Below are 24,402 nucleotides of genomic sequence, written 5' to 3'. Positions count from 1 at the left end.
TGTTCCATGAATAGTCTATTCACACTGGGCCAGAGCTCTTCCAACCTGCTCCCTGAACCACCTAGTGATCTGAGCAGTGTTTGCTTGGGTTTGGCTGTGCTGATAGTTTCTTGGGGTCAATGTCACTTTCCCTGAGAGAATAGAAGATCCTTGAAGGCATAGTCTTTTATGTGGGTCTTTTTATCTCCAGCACTTAGACCACTGTGTGGCTATAGTAGATTCTTAGTCAGTGCTTATTGATTGACCTATTCTAGGCAGTCTTTCCTGGTCCCCTCCTAACTTTCCCACTGCTAGTGTCTCCTCACTTGAAATCCCTTCTGTCTATTTCATCTACTCTGTAAGGACTTGGTATTGAGCTAGTTGTTCAAAGTCTATCTTATTACTATATGAGCTTCTTGAAGGAAAAGATTGAAGTTGTGCTTTTCTTTATATGCCTTGCTTGGCCTTGGCACAGTGTCTGGTACATAGTAGGCTTGTGCTTGTTGACTGTTTTGTTTCTGCCCATGTATCCCCGGTACCTGGGCCAGTTCTTGGCAGATTAAATTCTTATTGAGTTGTTCTCAGGGATTGCTGAGTTACCTTTCAACTCTAAAATTCTGTGATCCTGTGATTTCTAGGAGCCACAATGTGGGAAGCATAGTGATGAGCTAGAGTTTCCAGAGGACAGTAGGTATGCCCAAAGACCTTGCATTCTTTATTCCAAATGGTCAACTATCCAAAATGGGTATGCTGAGCCTGTAGAGGATTTGGGTGGACATGGCCATTCAATACAATTATTTGAAAGAAAATCATGAAAGGATTTCAATTTCATTTTCTTAGCCACAAACAGTTGAATTATGACAAAAGGATAGAGGGCAGAGAGAAATCAACTGAAGTATAATGGAAAGAAGGAACCCTTTGTAATCATCATAGTTATTCAAGTTATTGTGGTCTGCTTCATGTAGTAGTGGGTTCCCACACTTTGGAGGTCTCTAGGAAGATGCTAAATGACCAGTATTGGGAAGAGTATAGAGGGAATTCTTGTCCCAATCTAAGTTTGTCTAGGGGGCTTCAGGTGTTTTAACTCTGAGATATTCTGTTAAAATTGAGTCCCCGGTAGAATAATTGTCCCAAGTCTCAGGTAGAATTCACAAAGGACTCTTATTTATGTATCCTTTTGAGGAAGTTTCCTTTATTCTCTTTTTCCCACAGAATAAATTTTACCATGGTCAGAAAATTCTAAGTTTGGCAATATCTCATAGACAATGAGGCTTTATAAGGTATCAACTTAGCTTTGAGTAAAAACAGCTCACGCCTTTGAATATGAAAGACAACCTTTAACCAGAAGGACACTCCACAAAGGTCTCCAAAGAGTGAAAGTTCAAAGCTATAAAGTAGTAGCATTTCTTATCCAATGGTTTCTCCAAATTACAATGGGAGAAATAAGGATAAAAGAGTACCAAGGATTTAAACCTAGAACCAAAACAAAACTTTTTGTGAATCCAATGATATTAATCCCATAGAATGCATTTCTCAATTTATCTTACATGGAAAAGTCATTTCATACCACTCTTTGCATTGCCTTAACAGATCAGCATACAGTAATGAGAAGGAAGACTTTTATTTTTTTACACTTTTTTTTAGCTTTGACTTTTTAAGGAGGAGAAAGAATTTCTATTAGCTAATTTCCCAAATTTTCAGACTTGGAAATCTTCCTGGTCTCTTTTTATCTAAATGAAAATTTAAGCTTCCTCAAACTTTTCTGCAATATTCTACTAAATCTTACTTAGCCTTTTATTTTGGCATGTACTAGATGTTTTAATAAGTGACAGAAATCAGAGCTTTATTGTTCCAATTGGCTTAAAATGACTAGTTCTAGATTCTTTCCTTGACCAAAGTTTGAATTTCCAAGTTGTACAGACATTTTGTGATCTTCTCAAGCAAAACTTTACCAATTTGATTTTTGAAAAGCTTACAGATTTATGCTCTATTCCAATTCCTCTAGGTGACTTAGCTTCTAATTCACCTAGGCAATTAAATTCTAAATCATTCACATCATACACCCCAGGTGGGTAACAACCTCTAAGTTTCAAACTGGAAAACCACTTGCTCTGTTTGGAAGATAGAATTTTTATGCTCGTTTCAGTTTTAAGAACTAAGTATTCTCTCTCTTCAGGGAATAGAGAAAGTGACAGGAATATGCTATTTGTGTGGAAATTTTACCAAATTAAACCTAGGGATCTGTAACCCCTAAAACCTGCTAGGATATTGCATCATTTGTTAAAAATTCCTCTTATCTGTCTTTTTGCCCTCCTAACTTGGCCAGAATTGGGAATTAAAAGATGCTTTTGTTCAGTAGCATCTGACTCTTTGTGATTTCCAATTTTGGGTTTTCTTGGCAGAAAAGTGGAGTGATTTGCTGTTTCCTTGTTCACCTCATTTTGAAGATGAGAAATCTGAAGAAAATTGGGTTAAATTACTTACCCAGGGTTACACAATTAGAAAGTAACTGAGGCCTAATTTGAACTCAGGTCTATCTGACTCCAGGACTATCACTATCCACTGTACCATCTAGCTGCTCTCTAATGATAATATGGTAAATAAGTATTTATTAAGCATCTACCATATACATTGGGACATCTGGATGGCTCAGTGGGTAGAGTTCTGTTTCTGAGATCAGGAAGATATAAGTTCAAATCCAGTTTCACTTACTATGCAACACAGGGCAAGTCATATAACTATTTTTTTTGCCCAAATCCACTTAGAAGGAAATGGCAAACTACTCCAGTGTCATTGCCAAGAAAACCTCATATGCCATAGGTCCATAGAGCCACAAAGAGTTGTATATATCCAAACAACAGCAGCAGCAGCAGCAACCACCATGTACCAGGCATCGTACTAACCACTGGTGATACAAAAGTGCCAAAAGTCAGCCCTGCCCTCAAGGAGTGCACAATCTAACGGAAGAGCTCACTGCTTTGAAATTTTTGATGGAAACATTTTCCCACTTTTCTGCCTGGTTTTTAAGCTCAGGTACAGTTGAAGGGGTATAGTGGAAATAAGCAAGCTAACTTAGCATGAGCACGTATGACTTTTTAAGCCTCCTTTTCATGACCAATTAGTTGCTATATAAGCTGCTTTTCTGTAATAAGATAAGCACCTAAAGGGCTTCGTTTGGTAATGATATTTGTCCCCAAATATCACAAACCCACTAATGAATGTCTTTCTTTTTAGTAATAGTATCCCCAGAATTTAGCACAATGCGTGGCACATAGGAGTTACTTAAGAAATGTTTCTTGCATTTTACACACCTCCTTAAACCAAGAAGTGCCTGTTAACTACATAAATGTCTGAAATCTTGTTAACAACTGATAAATAATTGCTCATGATATTAACTCTGATAGTTTGCTTAAATCATGAATTAGATAATCAATCACCATTCAAAACTTAGATTTAACTTCTAAATTCCATTAGAGGAACCATAAATGAATCCTAGTAAACGATAGATATCAGCCTCCTCATGAGTTGTGTCTAGGATTGGTTCCTCTGTTCTTTACACTTGGACATTTGACCATTCCATGTCTACCATGGAGAGAATTCATGTATGTACACACATACACACAGAACACACACATATACAAATGCATGTATGTGTATGTATGCACACATACATACATATATATTTTTATGTTACGCACACACATATATGAATTTACAAACACCCACACACACTCTCTTTCACACACACACACACACACACACACACACACACACATCCAAAAAGTGTTTCCAAATAAATGAATGGTCAAAGGATATGAAAAATAAGTTCTTAAAAGAGTTACAAACTATACTCTAAATTACTAATAATGAGAAAAATGCAAATCAAAACAACAACTTTCACCTGACCTCCTGTAAATCGACAAAGGTGATATAAGATTCAAATAGTCGATGTTGGATCTTATCTTTTTAAGGAACACTCCATTTATTCCTATGGTTTCTAATGTTTTTTTAATAGGAATGGGGTTTGTCTCTCTGCATCTATTTCTGTATCTATTGAGATAATCATATAATTTCTGTTAACTTTGTTATTGATATGGTCAATTATGCTGATACTTTTCCTACTATTGAACTGGCCCTGCATTCCTGGTATAAATTCTGCCTGGTCATAGTGTATCATCCACACGATAATGGATTGCTGTAATCCATTTGCTAAGATTTTATTTAAACTTTTGCATTTATATTCATTAGGGAAATTGGTCTAAAATTTCCTTCTCTGTTTTGTCTCTTCCAAGTTTAGGTATCAGCACCATATATTTATCATAAAAAGAATTTGATAGGACTCTTTCCTCATCTCTTTTTAAATAGTTTATATAGTATTGGAATTGTTTTTTAAATTTTTGGTAGAATTCCCATGTAAATCGATCTGACCCTCGATTTCTTTTTTTGAGATTGTGTTGTTTAAGTATTTTATTTCCTCCTCTGTTAATCTGGGCAATTTATATTTTTTGTAAATATTCATCCACTTCACTGAGATTGTCAGCTTTATTGGCATACATTTGGGCAAAATAGCTCCCAATTATTGTTCTGATTTCCTCTTTGTTGGTGGTGAATGATACTGGTAATTTAGTTTTCTTCTTTATTTTTTAAAATCAAATTCATCAAAGGTTTATCTATTTTATTGTCTTTTCCCATAAAACTACCTCTTAGTTTTTATTTATTAGTTCAATAGTTTTCTTAATTTCAATTTTGTTAATCTCTCTTTTGATTTTCAGAATTTCTAATTTGGTGTTTGGGGATTTTTAATTAGTTCAATTTCTAGCTTTTGTAGTTGCATGCCCAATTCACTGATCTCCTCTTTCTTATTTAATTCACATAAGCATTTAGAAATATAAATTTTTCTCCCAAGAACTGCTTTTGGTATGTTGTCTCTTTATTGTCATTCACTTGGATGAAGTTATTGATTGCTTCTGTGATTTATTCTTTGGCCCACTCATTCTTTAGGATTAGGTTATTTAGCTTCCAATTAATTTTTAGTCTATCTTTCCATGGCTCCTTATTACATACAATTTTATTGTATCATGATCTGAAAAAGGATGCATTTTTTATTTCTGCCTTTTTGCATTGGGCTGTGTGATTTTCAGTATTCTTCAGTATTTTTGCAGTATCCTTGCCAAGAAAACATCATATACTATAGGCTTCATGCAGCCATTAAGAGTTGGACACCAACTGAACAACAGCAGCAACAACAACCATGTATCAGGCACTGTGCTAAGAACTGTGGATCCAAAAAAGCCAAAGGTTAGTCCTGCAGTGAAGGAGGTCACAATATGGTGGAAGAGATCACATCTTTGAAATTTTTGACAGAAAATTTTCTCCTCTTTTCTGCCTGGCCTTTACACTCATTCTCCTACCAAAAGCTTGATCAAAAACTCAGCAGAAGGCCCTGTTTTTTTGGGAAGGAGAGTTTAGCATGAGAATAAGTGGTTAAACTCTTCAGAATTTGTCAGAGATAGCCATTTACTTGGTAAGATTGTTAGTCACTTAGCTGGATCAGGATCAACAAGTATAGACTTAGGCAAACCATTTCTTCCAGTAATTTTTTTTCCAATTTCTGAACAGAAGCCCAACAATGCTTTGTGCCAAAACAGAGTGATCCCATAATGAATGCTGACCACTCCAATCATGTCAGAATTATGCCATTATTTGGCAAGGGAATATGGAGTATCTGACAATGAAGACTGACTCAAGCAGTCACAGATTCTGCACCAGCTTCTTCAGAATTGAGACTTACATCAGGCTTATATCATTAGTAATAGGAATCTTATTATATACTTGAGTTTTATGTTATCTTAGAAACCAAACAGAAAATTTAGACAGAAAGGATAGTCAAGACAATATAATAATCACAAACAACAGAATGACAATCAGACAGATACATTTCTTGATTATTTGCCGGTAGAAAATAAGGTGAAGGGAAAGAGGGTTTAGAAAAACAGTTCAACTTTAGTAAGTCCCTTATAATTTCTCTTTCTTGTTTACCTTTTCATGCTTCTCTTGATTCTTGCATTTGAAAGTCAAATTTTCTATTCAGCTCTGGTCTTTTCACCGAGAAAGCTCAAAAGTCCTCTATTTTATTGAAAATCCATATTTTGCCTTGGAGCATTTTACTCAATTTTGCTGGGTAGGTGATTCTTGGTTTTAATACTAGCTTCACTGAGCTCAGGAATATAATTTTCCAAACCCTTTGATCCCTTAAGGTAGAAGCTGCTAGATCTTGTGTTATCCTGATTATGTTTCCACAATATTCAAATTGTTTCTTTCTTGCTTCTTGCAGCATTTTCTCCTTGATCTGGAAGCTCTGGAATTTGGCAACAATATTCCTAGGAGTTTTCTTTTTGGGATCTTTTTCAAGAGGTGATTGGTAGATTCTTTCAATTTCTATTTTACCCTCTGGCTCTAGAATATCAGGGCAGTTTCCTTTGATAATTTCTTGAAAGATGATGTCTAGGCTCTTTTTTTGATCATGGCTTTCAGATAGTCCAATAATTTTTAAATTGTCTCTCCTGGATCTATTCTCCAGATCAGTGGTTTTTCCAATGAGATATTTCACATTGTCTTCTATTTTTTTCATTCCTTTGGTTATGTTTGTAGTATCTTGATTTCTCATAAAGTCAGTAGCTTCCACTTGCTCCAAACTAATTTTTAAGGTAGTATTTTCTTCAATGGTCTTTTGGACCTCCTTTTCCATTTGGCTAATTCTGCCTTTCAAGGCATTCTTCTCCTCATTGGCTTTTTGGAGCTCTTTTGCCATTTGGGTTAGTCTATTTTTAAGGTGTTATTTTCTTTAGTATTTTGGGGGTCTCCTTTAGCAAGTCATTGACTTGTTTTTCATGGTTTTCTTGCATCTCTCTCATTTCTCTTCCCAATTTTTCCTCTACTTCTTTTACTTGCTTTTCCCAATATCTTTTGAGCTCTTCCATGGCCTACGACCAGTTCATATTTTTCTTGGAGGCTTTTGATATAGGCTGTTTGACTTTGCTCAGTTCTTCTGGCTGTATGTTTTGATCTTCTTTGTCACCAAAAAAAGATTCTAGAGTCTGAGTCTGAGTCTGAATCTGCATCCTTTTCCATTGCCTGGCCATGTTCCCAGTCAACTACTTGACCTTTGAGCTTTTTGTCAGGGTATGACTGCCTATAGATAGAGAGTGTTTTGTCCCAAGCTTTAGGGGCTGTGCTGCTGTTTTCAGAGCTACTTCTACTCCACTGTCACCACAAGCTCTGCCACAGCAGCACTCCTCCTACCCCAAGAACCACCAGCCAGGATTGCGACCCAGATCCAAGCAGAGTAAAGCAAGTCCTGCACTCCTGCTCTGGTCTGCCACTTGATTCCTCCCACTGTGTGAACCAGGGACTCTAGAAGCAGCTGATGTTGGGGCTCTGGAAGCAGCTGCAGGAGCTTCCTGCTGCTGCTGTCACCACCACCTCCACCACCCCCAGGGCTGGGGCTGGACCGCTTTCTAACACCATCTAGCAGTTGTCCCACTATCCTGCTCCTTGGTCTTTGGCATTTGTGGGTTGAGAATTCTGGTAACTGCCACAGCTTAGTGATTCATGGCCCTAAGGCCTGCTCTGGGCCGACTCCTGGTCTGGTCTGTCCTGGTGTGGCCCATGCTGGGCTGTGCTCTGCTCCCAGCATGACACAATAGACCCTTCCCTGCAACCATTCAGGCTGTCCTGTGCTGGAGACCTGCCTCCCTCTGTTATTTCGTGGGTTCTGCACTCTAGAATTTGTCCAGAGCCATTTTTGCAGGTATTTAGAGGGATGTGGGGGAGAGCTTAAGCAAGTCCCTGCTTTCCAGCCACCATATTGGCTCCACTCCCTGTCAGCTCTGCTTTTTTAATCAGGAATGCTTGAATATGTTCAATTGTATTAAATGTTCATTTTTTTCCTCCTGAAGGATTATACTCAGTACCACTAGGTAGGTGATTCTTGGTTGTAACCCTAGCTCTTTTGCTTTCTTGAATATTATATTCCTGGTAGTTTTCATTTTCAGGTTTCTTTTAAGAGGTTATTGGTGGATTCCTTCAATTTCTATTTTACCCTAAGGTTCTAGGATATTAAAGTTGTTTTCCTGGATAATTTTTTGAACTATGATTTCTATGCTTGTTTTTTTTTTTTTGGTTCATGGCTTTTAGGTAGTCCAAGAATCCTTAAATTATCCTCTCCACATCTATTTTCCAGGTCAGTTGTTTTTCAATGATGTAGTTCACATTTTCTTCTATTTTTCCACTCCTTTGATATTGTTTTATTTTTTCTTAATGTCATTTGGAGTCATTATGTTCTTCTTGTCTAGTTCTAAGTTTTGAGGAATTATTTTCTTCAGGGAACTTTTGCACCTCCTTTTCTGTTTGGCCAATTGTACCTTTTAAGGAGTTGTCTTATTCAGTGAATTTTTATGTATCTTTTTCCATTTCTTTCTGCTTCTTTTTACAAAGCTGTTGATTTGCTCCCCACCCCAGATTCTCTTGGATCACTAGCATTTATTTCCCCAACTTTTCCTCTATCTCTTTTATTTGAATATTAAAATCTTTTTAAAACACATGTAGGAGTTCTTTTGGGGCTTGAGATGAATTTGCATTTTTCTTCGAAACTTTGTACATAGCCCTTTTGACATTGTCTTCTTCTGAGTTTATGTTTTGATCTTCCCTGTTACTATAGTAACTTTCTATGGTCAGGCTCTTTTTTCCTTCTTTGTTTTTTGCTTATTTTCCCTGCCTATTTCCTAACTTTTAATTTTATGTTCAAGTCAGGCTATGATCTGGAGGTAGAGGAATTAAGGTCCCAAGCATCTTGCACTGAAGATGTGGGACCTCACTGCTATCCTGCTGCAATCTGGGCATAAATATTGCTGTTAACCTGTGCTGGGACTTTGAGGCCTGCCACTGACCTGTCCTCGGGTTTGGGGTGTGGATGTTGGTGTGCCCAGAAGTTGCCTGCACTGGATTCTGCTCCCATTTTACCATATTGAGACAGACTTGCCAACCTTCTAAATTGCCTTGGGATGCCAAATGTTTCATTCCATTTTTCTGTTTGTTCTGCTGCTCTGAAATTTGTTTTGTGCTGCTATTTTATAGTTGTTTGGAAGTGAATTTAGGAGATTCAGGTGAGTTCCTGCCTTGCTCCACCATCTTGGCTCTGCTTCTCTTCAGCGGCCTCTCTCAGTGACCAAAGACCCATTTCATAATATTCTTGCATTCCTTTAAGTTTTCTTTTATCATTTTCATTGGATTATAAAAATCATATTTTTGCAATTTTAAAAATCTTTCTTTAGCTTTTCTGGGAATTATTGTGGTGTATTTTTATTTGAAGTTTCAGCTTTTCTGTCATCATAGAATTTTTTATGTTCCAGTTTGTGTGTATGTGTGTGTGTGTGTGTGTGTGTGTGTGTGTGTGTGTGTGTGTTCTTTTTCCAGGCTATTTCTTCATTTTGAACTTTGTGATTTTGGATGGCCAAGTGAAATGAGCACTAAAAGACCCCTGTAAGGAAATAATATTCTGAGCAGGATAACCAGCAAAAAGTCACAGTGAAACACATTTCTAGCCTAGGAGAACTTGGTGGGGCAGAAAGAGAGGTCTGCAGATACTGGAGTGGAGGCTACCAAGAAGGATTATGGGGTGGAAACATCATCTGCTATTGAAAGTAGAAGGAACAACAGTGGCAGTCCCACTGGCATCACTCAACATCCTTGGATAATAAGAATTAACACAAATTTAGGCGAACACCTGGTCACAAAGAGACCATAGGGCACTCTTCTCTAGCACTGGGCATAGAAATAAGCACTTGGCCATCCAAAATCCTTTTGTAAGGTTTCTCTTTACTGTCTGAAGTAGGACTGTGGTTCTGTAGTGGTAATTAGGGCATGGTTTTTTCTGCTATTCTTCTCTTAAGTGCCTTTAATGAATCCGGCCTTTGTTTGAATGGGGCAGGTAAAGTGGGATCTATTTTTTTTGTCTCCAGCTCTATGAATGCGTCTCAGCACTAAGAGAATAGAGAGTCATTGAATTGTTTATGATTTGGTACTGAGGATTCTAGAGCTTCCCCACACCCTAAATGGTGAGCCTGGAGTCCCTAGGGCCCTGAGGGAGGTATATAAGATCTGAAGTTGGTGCTTTGTTTTGGGGGTAAACTTATTGAAAGAGTATGGGCAATGAAACTCTAGGAAAACTGTTGAAATAACCTCTCCCCGCCAGCTTTTATAACCCAGACAGATATTGGTGCTCCTCTGTTAACTATGTATATTGTGATTTGGTTAGACAGAAATGTTGATCTGTTTATATTGTCTCTGTTTATAATTTCTGTTTGTATTTGCCCTGAAGTTCAGGGGGCTGATCCTTTCTCCCTGAACTAAGTGAAAGATATATGTATGTTTGATTAAACTGAGATTGTTAATCCCTTAAAGTTGCTTTCCTTAGAAAATCAGATCAAAGAACCTGTATTGGCAGCCCTTCCTGTGTACTGTTGTTGCTCATCTCACACAGCCACAGTACCTGCTAGACAAATTGTTGCTACAGGTTCTTAGGAGAACTGATGATTCTTGTTGTGATTCATGCTTCCACAGAGCTCCAGGCCAGAAATTTGGAGATACTAGACAAATACCTGGACTCTTTTCATGCTGACTCTAGAGAGTGAACAATGAAGTCATTCCAATGAATCAGGTGAGAGGTTAAAATGGATGAACTAAGGTTCAGGGTATGTAAGTTGAAAAGTGTTATGGTATGACCACTGAAGGGATATGGAGACAAGGACTAGGCAGAGAGTGGCACACCATATCTAGTAGTCATGTTACTATTGTTCTGGCTTGGAAACAAAATTCAGGCTAAAAATATATTGAGCATAGCCCCTAACCAGCATGAGATGGATGATGCTTTGCCCCTGCAAACCAAAATGATATGGAGGATGTGCTTCTTCTTAGGAAATAGGGTGGAAAGGATATATGTTTCTATGGCACAATGCCACCTTCAAGTCTTAATTTGTGGACCTCTGCCAGCTACTGAGTGGCATAACTGCCCTCTAGCAATCCCTAGGGACCTGTCCTGGCAAGTCCATTCTGAGCCATGCCTTCTCCTAATCCTTCTCCTAATGTAACTCTATTTGTGTTTAGGCTGTCCTGTCAGAGGGTGGACACTATGCTACACCCAATAACAGCTATTTTTCACCCTTGTTGAATAATTCCTGGTAATGTCTTGGGCACCAAATTTGACTTGAATCCAGGTTTTGGCATCAAGAATCAAGCTTCTAACCTTCTTAGTTCTTGTCTGCTTAGTTCTTCCTTATCTTGCCTGCTATTGAATATTGGATGATTGGCAGGTGAGGAGGATGATCTCCACTAGGAGTTGGCCTCATGCCTCATTATGATAGCATGCCCTCATGTGGTCATGAACAGGAATGAGACAGTGGGTAAAAAAGGACTCTATACCTACAGTTTGTGACTTGTGTGAGATTGAACAGTGAGTCATACCTTAAGGCTTATTTTAAGAAATGAAATAGAGAATTAACAAAGCAGTTCAGTGTCAAGGAGACACAAAATGCAAGCTGTTCTCACCTCTCATTATAATCCTGGGGCTATGCATTGATAAGATTAACATGAAGAAATATTTATAGAGTGGTTACACAGTACGTTGAAAAGAATTATAGTTTTGAAGTGTAAGGAACTGAATTCACACTGTGGCTCTGCCTCTTAGTTGGTATATGACCTTAGGCAAAATAATTCACCTCTCTTGGACTCAGTTTCCTCACTGGTAAATAAAGAAGTTGGACTAGATATCCATTATGATTCATTCCAGCTCTATTATCCCATGAGAGAAATCAATCAAATTCATATCAATTTATAAAATATTTCCCAAATGCCCATTGTGGGCAAGGCACTCTGGTGTTGATGATATGAAAAAAAAAGAAAAAAAACAGGCCTTGTCCTCAAGGAACTAACATCATAACGTGGAATACGAGTCAAGTCCAAACTAAATATGGTACAAAACAGAATATGATGAGCTTCTTGTTTCAGGACAGGGTCCTTTCCTAACGTAAGTTCTCTAATGAGTGACACTTGCCATCTGTCTTAGGTGGAGATGGCTGGGTTACTAGTGGGGAATTACAGTGGCATCTAGAGCAGCAGAACCAAATAGAAAACTACTGTTGGATGGAATTGAGTCCTTAAAATGAAGACAGAGGCAGGAAGGAGGGGTTCTCTGTGGTCAGGAATTCAGGCCAGAGGTGATGAAGAAATGGAACCAGGTGTGGAGGGTAGGGAGGGTGGTTAGCCAGTAAGCAGTAAGTCCTGGAAGATCCCGAGGATGTCCAGAAGCTAGGAAGTGAAGGGAACAAAAGCCCATGTTTATTTCACCTTCAAATATGAGGGTTGGATTGAAAGATCTCTATTCCACTAACTGCAGTGGGCAAGGTTGGAAAGAGAACTTAACCAGTAAAAGTGAGCAAGGGGTAATCATTACGTCACCAAGATGTAAAATTACAGCTATTTGCATCAAATTTAGATGTTTTATCCAGTATTTCTCATGTCCTTGGAAGAGTCTCTGCACCCAAGTTCTTGATTCTGTTATCTGCTTTATTCCTTGACCATTCCAGAGTGTTTCTTTCTGGCCTTACCAGGATCACATAGCACTTTGGAAAAAAGATGCAGCCCAGTAACCCAGCACTGGAGGCCAAGATGGCAAAAACCTCCACAGCCACCATTCTTTTCCCCTTGGAGCTCTGGTATGTGGGGAGGAAAGAGATCCACACACTGCAGAAGACTAGCATGCTAAAGGTGATGAACCTGGCTTCATTGAAGGTGTCAGGAAGGTTCCTGACCAGGAAAGCCACCATGAAGCTGCCCAGGGATAGGATGCCCATGTAGCCCAGGACACAGTAGAAGAAAATTACAGAACCCTCCTTACACTCAATGATGATGTGGCCAGGCTCAGAGTCAGTGTCTGTACCTAAGAAAGGAGGTGAAGTCCTCAACCATATCCCACACAGAATCACTTGGATCAGAGAACAGAGGAGGACAAGAGAATTGGAAACCTTTGGCTGCATCCACATCCTCATCCTGCTGCCTGGTCTTGTTGCCTTAAAGGCCATAAAGACCATAATGGTTTTGGCCAAAATAGAGGAAACTGACACTGTGAACATGACTCCAAATGTTGTCTGCTGAAGAAGGCAGGTTGCTGTGGTAGGACGTCCAATGAAAAGCAAAGAACAGAGGAAGCAAAAGATGAGAGAGATGAGAAGAGTGTAGCTGAGATCCCGGTTGTTGGCCTTGACGATGGGCGTATCTTGATGCTTCACAAAGATAATAAGGATCAGAACAGTGAAGAGAGAGAAGGAGAGAGCTATGCAGGTCAGAGTCCACCCCAAAGGTTCTTGGACACTGAGGAAGGTTATTACCTTTGGAAAGCACTGGTCTTTCTCCCTGTTTGGATATTGATCTTCTGGGCACTTCACACAATTGTCCATATCTGCAGTTTAGCAACCAAAAAAGCATGTATCAAAAATCCACTATATCTCAGGTCTTGTACTAGGCAGTGGGGAAAGTAAAAACAAAACAAAACAAAACAAAAACAAAAACAAACAGTCCTTGCCCCAATAGACTGATCATTTGTTTTTTTTGTCTGGTGAGATTTAAGATCTACACAATTGAGCAAATTGACTAAACTCAAAATGGTTAGATGAGGGCAAGAGAATGAAGTGCCAAGGTTTAGTAAGAGGAAGTGTACATGAACTGTGAAGAAATATGAGGACACCAGTAGACAGAAATGAGAAGCATTGTATTGTAGGCAGGAGGCCCGGCTTGTGCCAACTCATAGAGGCAGGGGATATAGAGTGCAATTTGGGGCATAGGCAGTAGTTCAGTTTGGATGGAAAGGAGTTCTTAAGAAGCAGCCTAAAATGAGAAATGGTTTGAGGTGTAGGTTGGCTCTGAATTTTAAGGGAACTTTGAACAATAAGGAACTAAATTTGGCTAGTTTAGCAGATTCTGAGAGGCTGAAATTAAAGGAGAGAAAAGGAAGACCATTTGCAATAATTTACCAAGACAAGCTAAGCAGTGAGAAAAGCCTGAACTGGAATCATAGCCATGTCCATGGAGAGAAGGAGATTGATAAGAAAACGATATCATCACCAAGAACAAAAAAGTAGAGAGTCTATGAAGAGATTTCTTTCTAAAAGTACATAGGGAGGAAAGGTTGAATGAAGAAATCAAATAGAAGTTGGTTCTCCTGCCCTCCTTAAATATATTTTCTGTATGTTACACCTCATGAGTAGCATGAATATGTGATTTTCCCCTAAAAACCTATACAAACTATAGGCAGAGAAAGGTTTTTATTAACATAAAAAATATATATCTAAAACCAAAATAAAGTGTCATATTTAATGGGGGTTATGCTAGCACCTTTTCCCAAAAATATAGGAGTAAAGCAAAGCTGCCCAACTGTCCCCATTATTGTTTCTTACATTTATAGCAATATTAACAATGGCAATATGACAAGAAAAACAAATTAAAGGTTCAAAAAGAGCTAAAGAGAAAATAAAATTATTTTTATTTACTAATGGCATCATGATTTACTTAGAAAATCCTAGCAAATCATCAAGCATACTAGAAAGTAATTAAGAATAGCTTAGAACACTGGAGGAATATTCAGCATTCATGGCCAGACCATGGCATGATAATGAAAATGATGAACAAAGTTAATTTACAGTTGTAATACAATGACAATCAAATTATCAAAGGAATATTATAAAGACCTCAGTAAAATAATAAAATGCAAAAATTCCAAATGTAGAATATGGAGTAAATAATAGAATGAGGTGGTGTTCAAGTGGTGTAGTGAAAATAAGCAAGTTAAGTTAGCATGAGTACCTCTAACTTGTTTTAAGCCTCTGTTTCATGACCAATTAGTTGTTATGCAATCTGTTTTTTTTCCCAACAAGGTAAGCTCCTAGAGGGCATAGTTTGGCAATGATATGTGTTTCCCTCAAACAGGTAAGCAACTATTAATGATCATCTTTCTTTTTATTAATTGTATCCTAAGCACTTAGCACAGTAAATATATTAAGCAAAAATAGTTGCTTACTAAATATTTATGGGATTCTATTTGTGTCTCCTCAAACACAGAAATACCCATTAATAACATAAATGTCCCAAATCTTGTTAACAACTGAAAAATAATTGTCAATGATGTTGAGTCTGATAGTTTGCTTTCATCTTAAGATTAGATAATTAATCACTAATCAGAACTTAGATGTAACTGTAAATGTCCTTAGATAGAATCATAAAATGCCACAGGAAGCCATAGCTCTCAGCCTACTCATGACTTGTATCTAGGACAGATTCCTCTGTTCTTTACACTTAGAAATTCGAGCATCCCATATCTACCACAGATAGAATTTATTATACCCATGCATAAACACAGAACATATATATACATATACATATATGCATATACAAGTGTGTACATATAAATAAATATACCCAACCTGTATATGCATGTATTTACAAACACCCTCACACTCTCTCACACACATAGCAAAAAACCATTCCCAAATAAATGAATGGCTGAAGGATATGAACAATTGGTACTTAAAAGTGTTGCGAACAATTCACCATAAGAATGGATTCAATAAACCATTCATAAAGAGAAAAACAAAAATAAAAAATATCCCAAGGCTCACTTAACTCCCTGCAAATTGGCAAGGGTGATGAAAAGGATAATAGTCAATTTTGGAGAGGTTGTGGGAAGGTAGATACACTTGTGTATTGTTGGTAGAATTATGAATAAGTGCAGCCATTTTGGAAAACAATTTAAAATTATGCAAATAAAGCAACTACAATGTCCATGCCATCTAACCCAAAGATCTCATTACCATTCTTATCACCCAAGGAGGACAATGATAGGAAGTTCTCATATACACCAAAAGATTTCTAGCACCACCTTTTGTGGTTGCAAAGAATTTGGAACAAAGTTGTGTTGGCAACCAAAAATGGGCTCCTTAGCACTTAGTCAACAAGTGCCCTTGACTAGTTTGGCTTTTTCCCCTGAACTGAATGCTGTTTGTATGTTAGACTGGAGTAAGCTTGTCAGCCCCTTCACCTTGCTTCCCTTGCTTAAGATGATGGAAAGAACCTGTGCTTTCCCGGTCAACCCCTTCACCTTGCTTAAGCTGATGGAAAGAACCTGTGCTTTCCTGGTCAACCTCTTCACCTTGCTTAAGCAGATTGAAAGAACCTGTGCTTTCCCCGGCGTACCTTACACCCCCCGCAGAAGCTGGATGGTTAAAAACAGCTTCCGTTGGAGCCAGAGGCTGCTATAGCTATAGCTACAGCCACAGCCACAGCCACAGCCACAGCCACGGCTGAAGCAGGAGCTGCCAGTAGCAGAGCTGACCTACGGGAGGAAGCTGAACAAGGACTTCAGGCCAGTGGGTAATCTTTTTACCATAGAGGGGGAAGCATGATTTTGCTTTACACAATCATGCTTCTCTGTAGCCTCCTGGTTACTCTTTTGAGGCATACTTATTGGGCCTGGAAGCTTTTGATCAATATATCAAAATGGGGTTGCTGGTTCATGGGTTGGTTACTGTGGAGCCTAAATATATGTTTTGATTCTTCTGCTTTCTACTTTGAGAGTTTCTTATATCCGGCGGTTCCAAACCTTTCAGACATGTATATGATCCTCTTTGAGATTATAAACTCTGCCCTCCTAATACAAAAGTAGATGCTCATTGACTGGGAAATAGCTAAACAGATTTTGGCACTTTAATCTAATGAAACAGTACAATTCTATATGAAATGATGAATGTGGAAGATGGAGAAATAGCAGAAAGCAGTTGAGTCAAGCTCTACTCATTCCTGCAACAAACCAATCCAAAGAGCTCTAGAAAATGCAACAGTCTGAATCCTGAAGGAGTAACCCAAGAAAAAAGTCACAGAGTCATTTTTTTTCTCAGCTGACTGGCATAGGATGAGGAACAGGAGGTCAGCAGATATTGGGGATTGGATCTGTTCAGGAATGCACCATGTGGAGGACTCCAGGGTGCAAAGAGAGTCTAGGCACTGTGGCAAGAGGAGCTCCTGGGCCTATTCCAGGACAACCATAAACACCTAGGGTAGCTTGGTGCAGAAATAGGTGCCAATTACTGAGGTCCAAGACATAGCTCCAGGGTGGAAGACAGGAGGGAACCTACATCCAGGGGATGACATTCCAAAGTAAGGAGATTCTATTGGTCACAATCTCATAGGAATAAATTTTGCATCATTGTAACTCTGGATCCAGTAGCAAAGCAGGGTGACAGTTCCACCTCCTAGCTTAGTCTGAAACCTACAGAAGAATAACTGGGGTGACAGGTCTAGACTAAAGGGGAACCTGTACTTCTGTTACTCAGAACCAGCAGAGCTCCCCAGCTGGCTGATCATGATATGCTGAGCCACAGTATTCTCTTGCTCAGACTAAAATCTTGATGAGGGGCTTTTGGGGTTTCGTCCATGTGGACAGGAATCAGCTTTGGATATGGTTATTTTCAGAGCACTGAAATCTTACAAATCCTCAGGCTAGACTTTCCCTGTTAATCTAGAATAATGTAACACTCAATACCCCAAGAAAACAGCAACAAGGCCCCAGTCTCCTCTCCTTCAGTGTAAAGAGCCAAATCCTAACATCAAGCCCAAAGTCCGCAGTTTTGCTAGAGGAAGAATGAGCAAGAAAAAAATAATCCCACCCAAGCTGGTAACAGGAAAACACAACACATAGCCCTAGAAGAAGAGAATGACTCCAAAATATTTACAAGGAAAGACTTAAAGAAGAGCCCCGAGGTTTACCTCACCCCGTATATTGGCAGGTGTGACAAAAATAAAAATAGTAAATGTTGGAGAAGTTGGGAACAATTTTAACTAGAATTTCTGGAAGAGATCAAGCAAGATTTTTTAAAAGAGATTTTTTTAATCAATAAAATGAGAATGCTAATGGAAAAAAACAATGGAAAATAAATGAGAGCAATGGAAGAAAGAATTGGAAAAGTAATTAACCAGTTGGCACAAGAGATACAAAACCTTGTTCTAGCAACAGCCACTATGACAATTAGAATAGACCAAATGGAAATCAAGGATTTCATAGGTAAGAAGAAACATTAAAGCCAAGTCAAAAAACTGAAAAAGAGGAAAATATTAAGTATCTGAGAGCAAAAATAGCTGACCCAGAAAATAGATGAAGAATGAAGAATCATTAGAGTATCTGAATGCTATGATCACAATAAAGAACCTAGACTTCATGTTTCAAGAAATATCAATTGAAAATGTACCCAGATCTCTTAGAACAAGAGGGCAAAGTGGAAACAGAAAGGATCCACTGGTCATCTCTGGAAAGAAATACCAAAATGGAAATTTCTGCAAATATAGCAAAAGTCTAGGGCTTCAGGGTCAAAGAGAAAACACCAGAAGCAGCCAGAAGGAAAGAATTGAAGAACTGAAAGGACATACTTAGGATTGCACATGATTTAACTGGAGAACATGGAACACAATGTTCCAGAAGGCAAAGAACTTACTCTGCAGAACTGACTATCATCTTAGACAGGAAAAAATGGATATTTAATGAAATAGAAAACTTCCAAGAATTCTTGATTAAAAGACTATGTAGAAACTTTGAAGTTCTAATGTAGGAACTAAGAAAAAATAAAAAGGTAAAGAGAAACAAAAATGTTATGAGGGCTAAACAAAGATAAATTATAACAAAATATGAGATATAGTATTATAGTATAATAATATAATAATAATTAGAAGATAATACATGTGTCTTCTCTGAACCCTATCATCATCAGAACTCATAAATGTCATCTAATTAGGCAAGACCTGGAAATGTTTATGTTATATTTTTATGATCTTAAGAATCAGCATATGAGAAGACATTCTCCTTCCACTCCTCTTGCAGATAAGGAAGTCCATAAATGTTGCACTTTGTATATATTTCAGTACTTTTTTTGACATATTGATTAGTTATTCTGATAATTTCCTCCATTTATTCTTTTTTTGTCTCAAAATACTTTTATATAAGATGGCTTTATTGGTGGGGGAAGTAGATCAATGAAAGACCTCAATAAAACTAATATTTCTAAAAAAGAAATTGACAAAGGTTAGAAATACAGAGAAGTATGGAAAGATCAACATGACATGATGTAAAGCAAAATATCCGCAATAACTACAAGACAAATGGAAAGAACAACCAAAAAAAATCAGAAGTGAGCATAGCAAAATTATAAGAACATATATGGCATGAAAAAAGGGATTAAAAATACCATCCCACCCTTTTCCAAAGGTTGGTGGCCCATATGTGGCTATATATTGCACATATTTTCCAACTTTGTTAATGTATTGATCAGTTATGCTTATTTTTATTTTCTTTTTCCTTTAATAGTCTTTGAAAATATTATTCATTATATGGGATGACTCTTTGGGTAAGGATACCAGGGGGCATTATAGAGTGTGTCAGGGCCTGGGTAGAAAAATAAATTCATAAAAACTTGTTTTTTAAAAATGTTGAAGTTATTTAAAAAGTAACTGTGACTTTGTGAAGTTTGGTGACAGAGAAGATAGTGTTGCCCTGAAAAGGAAAAAGGAATATTGGACAAGTGGCATATTAGGAGAAATATGAAAAGACCCATTTTGACCATGTTTCCTTTGGGATGTCGAAGGGCCATTCTGGAAAAGATATGCTACAGCACAGTGGCAATGAAGTACCAGGACTCAAAGGAGTAATTAGGGATGAATAAAGAGATCTAGAACTTATGGGGGCTCATAAGAGACCTAAGGGAGACTGGATTTAGGGAAGAGAAAGATCAAAATAGAACCTTTATGAGTCCTTATACTGATGGGATTGGAGATGGATTGCTAATGTCAGGCCAGTGCTTATTTTCCTAAGTGCCTAACATAATCTCTAACATAGTACTTAATATATGCTGGCTTAGTTGATTGAAGTCAGCAAGAGTTGGAAAAGTAGTGGCAATTCAGATAAGAAGTGAACTAGGCAAAAGCAGTTTCACAGTCACAGAAGACAAAAGAGGTGATAATTTTCTGCTGGTTTGGTGGTGGGAATTGATTGTTCAAAGCTGCAGCAAGATCAAGAAAAATGAGGATTGAGAAAAAGCCATTGGAAGTAGCAGGTGCAGCCAATTTCAATAGTGTAGTGGGATCAGAAGCCTGATGCTAATGAGAAAAATGAGAGGCACCAGCTTGTCAATGAGAAGGAAGAGATATATGATAATAGCTTGAGGGAATGACAGTTTCATGTGAATATGTGTTTTTGTAAGGATGGGTTAGACCAAGGCCTGTCTGTTAGTGATTGGGGAGGAGCTGGCAGAAAAAGGATACCTCTCCCCAGTGGATCATTGATTAAAGGATATGAACAACTAGTTCACAGAGGAAGAAATCAAAACTATTAACAGATGAGGGAAAATGTTCCACATCATGATATATAAAAGAAGTGTAAATCAGAGCAACCCTGAGGTTCCATGTTACACCAAAATCCATTACTTTGATGACCTTCCCTGTTGCTATTAAGACTATCACCATTCTTCCAGTATCTCAAGTTTGCAACTTCAGCCTTATGCTCAGACACTTACCTCTCTGGCTGGCAATCTCTCCATCTGGGCACTGGGCACAGTCAAAGCAACAGACAGGCTTTCCCTCCTGAGCAATTTTCCTGAATCCAGATCCACAGTGATCAGTGCATACAGCCTGAAGGGTCTAGGCAGTAACAAGAGAAGAAAGTAAATCAGGGCCTGGCTCTGTCCTGCAGAGTGGAAAGTGTGCTGCTAAGTGAGAGATAATGATACTAGTTGAGAATGGTAAAATATGTTCTTGATGTGATTCTTATGAAAAAGTCATTTTTTATTCATCATTTGGTATCTTTCTTTGATGACAAGGATGCTTTTTAAAAAATGTATATCCTTGGAGCCTAGTATGGGGAAATTCACGTACTGGTCAATTAACAAACATTTATTGAGCAGCTAAGGTGACAGGGTACAGACAGACAGCAACTTAATCAAATACTCCCAACATTTCCCTCCAAACAACCTTAAAATAATGCCTCAAATGAAATTTCAGAGTAGCAGAGTCAACAAAAGGTGGGGGTTGAGACATTGCCAGCCCAGGACAGTATAAGTCAACAAGAGAAGTCTATGACATTGGGATTGTGGTCAGACTGCACTGTACATGTCACAGAAATACCAGCACTAGGCCCGGGAGGCAGCTGCAATAGTGGCAGCAGGAGCTTCGGGAGCTCTCATCCCAAAGATATTAAGGGGATCAGACTACTGGTGAGAAAGTGATTAGAGGGGAAATTTTTATGGCACTGGGTTGTGTAGCTCAACTGCACTTCAGGGTCACAGTTTCAGGTTACAATTTTAGAGTAATGAGGAGTACTAGTGCTTGTTTCTGCAGGAGAGCTGGAGCCCTTTGTAATAGCTCTAAAATGGAGAATAATTCTTGTGGTTACTCAGAAGGGAGAAGGAACCCTGGACTCAGTTATGAGGCAGGAAAAAAATACACCAGTTAGTTGCTGTAGAAGAACAGAGGACCTGGTCACAGTTCTGGGCCAAGAAGAGAACTTTTGCAGGTGAATAAGAACAAGTTCCCTTCCTTAGTAAACCAGAGCACAGACCAGGGAAGAGTGAACACACCTCTCCTTGGATGAAGAAAAAGACTCATAAAGCATCTGAACCAACTCTGAAAACAGCAACATGAAAAGCCTAAACCTCAGGACAATTCTTCCCTTCAACTTAGAAGCGGAGCTTCACTTTAACATAAAGTCAAGAAAAGTCTTAGAAAACATGCAAACAACAAAAAAAGAACATGATAATAAAAAGCTACAAAGGTGATAAAAAAGAACAGACAAAAAAGAAGAGACAAAGATATCAAAACAGGTAGAAGCAAAGATTCAAAGGAAAAAATAAATTGTACACAACACCACAAAAATTCCTGGAAGAGCTCAAAAAGGAATGTAAAAATCAGATAAGAGAGGTAGAGCAACAATGGGAAAAGAAATTAATGATACAAGAAAATTAAGAAAAGGGGGTCAACAACTTAGTAAAAGAGGCACAAAAATACTGAAAAGACTAACACCTTAAGAAACAGAATTGGCAAAGTTGGAAAAAAAGATATAGAAATTCAGTAAAGAAAATAATTCTTTAAAAATTAGATTTGGCTAAGTGAGGCATCCCAGCAAGTCAGCAGCAAGCCCCATCTCAGCAGACAGAGGGAGATCCTGGGCCCCAGGGTGGTGGAGCCTGCAAGCATAGACCAAAGTCTGGCATTGTATACCAAAATAAAGTCCAAATGTATACACAATTTCGATATAAAGGCCGATACTATAAACAATTTAGGGGAGCAAGGAAACATCTATCTGTCAAATTTATGGAGAATGGAGGACTTTATGACCAAATCAGAGATAGACAATATTATGAAATGCAAAATGGATTACTTTGATTACATTAAATTAAATTTTTTTTTCACGAAGTCAGTGCAGCCAAGATTAGGAGGGAAGCAGAAAACTGGGAAAGAATTTTTACAACTAGTCTCTCTGATAAAGGCCTCATTTCTTTTTTCTTTTCCTTTTTGGAGGGGGAGGTCAGGGCAACTGGGGCTAAGTGACTTGCTCAAGGTCACACAGCTAGTAAGTATGTCAAGTGTCAGAAGCTAGATTTGAATGCAGGTCCTCCTGACTCCAGGGCCTGTACTCTACTCACTGCACCACCTAGCTTGCCCTGAAGGTCTCATTCCTAAAATATATAGAGAACTCACTTACAAGTTATTTCCCAATCGACGAATGATCAAAGGATATGAGCAGGCAGTTTTCAGAGGAAGAAATTAAAGCTGCCTATGGTCATGAAAAATGCTCTAAATCACTATTTATTAGAGAAATGCAAATCAAAACAACTCTGAGGTACCGCATCACACCTATCAGATTGGCTAACGTGATAAAACAGGAAAATGATAAATGTTGGAGAAGATGTGGGAAAGTGGGAACACTAATGCATTGTTGGTGGAGCTGTGAGCTGATCCAAACATTCTGGAGAGCAATTTAGAACTCTGCCCAAAGGGCTACAAAAATGTGCATACTCTTTGACCTAGCAATACCGCTTTTAGGGCTGTGTCCTGAAGAGATCATAAAAATGGGAAAAGGACCAACATGCACAATATATTTATAGCAGCTCCTTTTGTGGTGACCAAGAACTGGAAATTGAGTGGATGCCCATCAATTGGCAAATGGTTGAACAATTTGTGGTATATGAATGTAAGGCAATACTATTTTGCTATACAAAATGATCAACAAGTGGACTTCAGAATAACCTGGAAAGACTTATATGAACTGATGCTGAGTGAAGTGAGCAGAACCAGAAGAACAATGTACACAGTAACAGCCATAGTGTAGGATGACTGATTTTGGTAGACTTAGATCTTCTCAGAAATACAAGGACCTAAAACAATTCCAAAGGACTCAGGATGGAAAATGCCATCCACATCCAGAGAAAGAACTACGGGGTCTGAATGCAGAGCAAAGCAGACTATTTTCTTTTTTTTTTCTTTCTCATGGTTTCTCCCATTCATTATTATTCTTCTATACAACATGACTAATGTGAAAATGTGATTAATAGGAATGTATGTGTAGAGCCCATTATCAAATTGCATGCCATCTTGGGGAGGGAGGTGGAAGAGAGGGGGAGAAAATTTAAAACTTATGCAAGTGAATTTTGAAAATGAAAAATGAATTAACTAATAAAAAAGAAAGTTGAGTAAAAAAATATTTTTTTGTGGTTTTATGCTATGATTATAGTTTTATCACGATCACATTCATTCAGTGATTTCTCTGAAACCTTGAGTCTGGGGGCTGTGCAAAGTGGCATCAGAGTGGCCTTCTGGAGGAACCCACAACAAAATACCATATGAACATTTAAGTGTTTATGAGCTGTTTGTATATTTTACTCACACATTCCATTTCCTGCTAAATCTTATTGTTTTTGCCTTCACAACATCTCTCTGGTATGCCCCTTTCTCTCCCCTCTTAGCCACACCAGCCTTCCTTGGGCTTCCTCCTTCTGTTGTCTCATCTGTCCCATCCATCTTTCACTCAGCTGCTAACAGGATCTTCCTGAAGTGCACTTGGAGGCTTTTGACAGGCCCCCAGCTTAGTATGGCATCTAGTATACAGTAAATAGTTAATAAATGCTCATCAGTAGGTAGACGTCAGAAAAACCTAGAAAGAATTATATGAACTGATGCTGAGTGAGGAAAGCAGAACCAGGAGAACACTGGACACAGTTACAGCCACATTGTGTAATGACTAACTTTAATAGACTTAGCTATCCTCAGCAATGCAAGGTTGTA

General features: G+C 38.3%; 1 protein-coding gene across 1 annotated transcript in view; it reads right to left on the bottom strand.

Moving 5' to 3' along the window:
• Positions 1-12,548: 12,548 nt before the first annotated feature.
• The window catches only part of LOC118836269 (vomeronasal type-2 receptor 26-like), a 49,847-nt gene continuing 37,993 nt past the window's right edge, over positions 12,549-24,402 (bottom strand). Inside the window, exons 5-6 of the mRNA XM_036743601.1 lie at positions 20,640-20,763; positions 12,549-13,492 (exon numbers count right to left, since the gene is read on the bottom strand). Of these exons, the coding sequence (XP_036599496.1) occupies positions 12,549-13,492; positions 20,640-20,763 (1,068 nt within the window). The remainder of the gene's footprint in view (positions 13,493-20,639; positions 20,764-24,402) is intronic.

This window comes from Trichosurus vulpecula, chromosome 2 (assembly GCF_011100635.1).
Source record: "Trichosurus vulpecula isolate mTriVul1 chromosome 2, mTriVul1.pri, whole genome shotgun sequence".
NCBI lineage: Eukaryota > Metazoa > Chordata > Mammalia > Diprotodontia > Phalangeridae > Trichosurus > Trichosurus vulpecula.
This window is presented reverse-complemented; position numbering and strand designations above follow the sequence as displayed.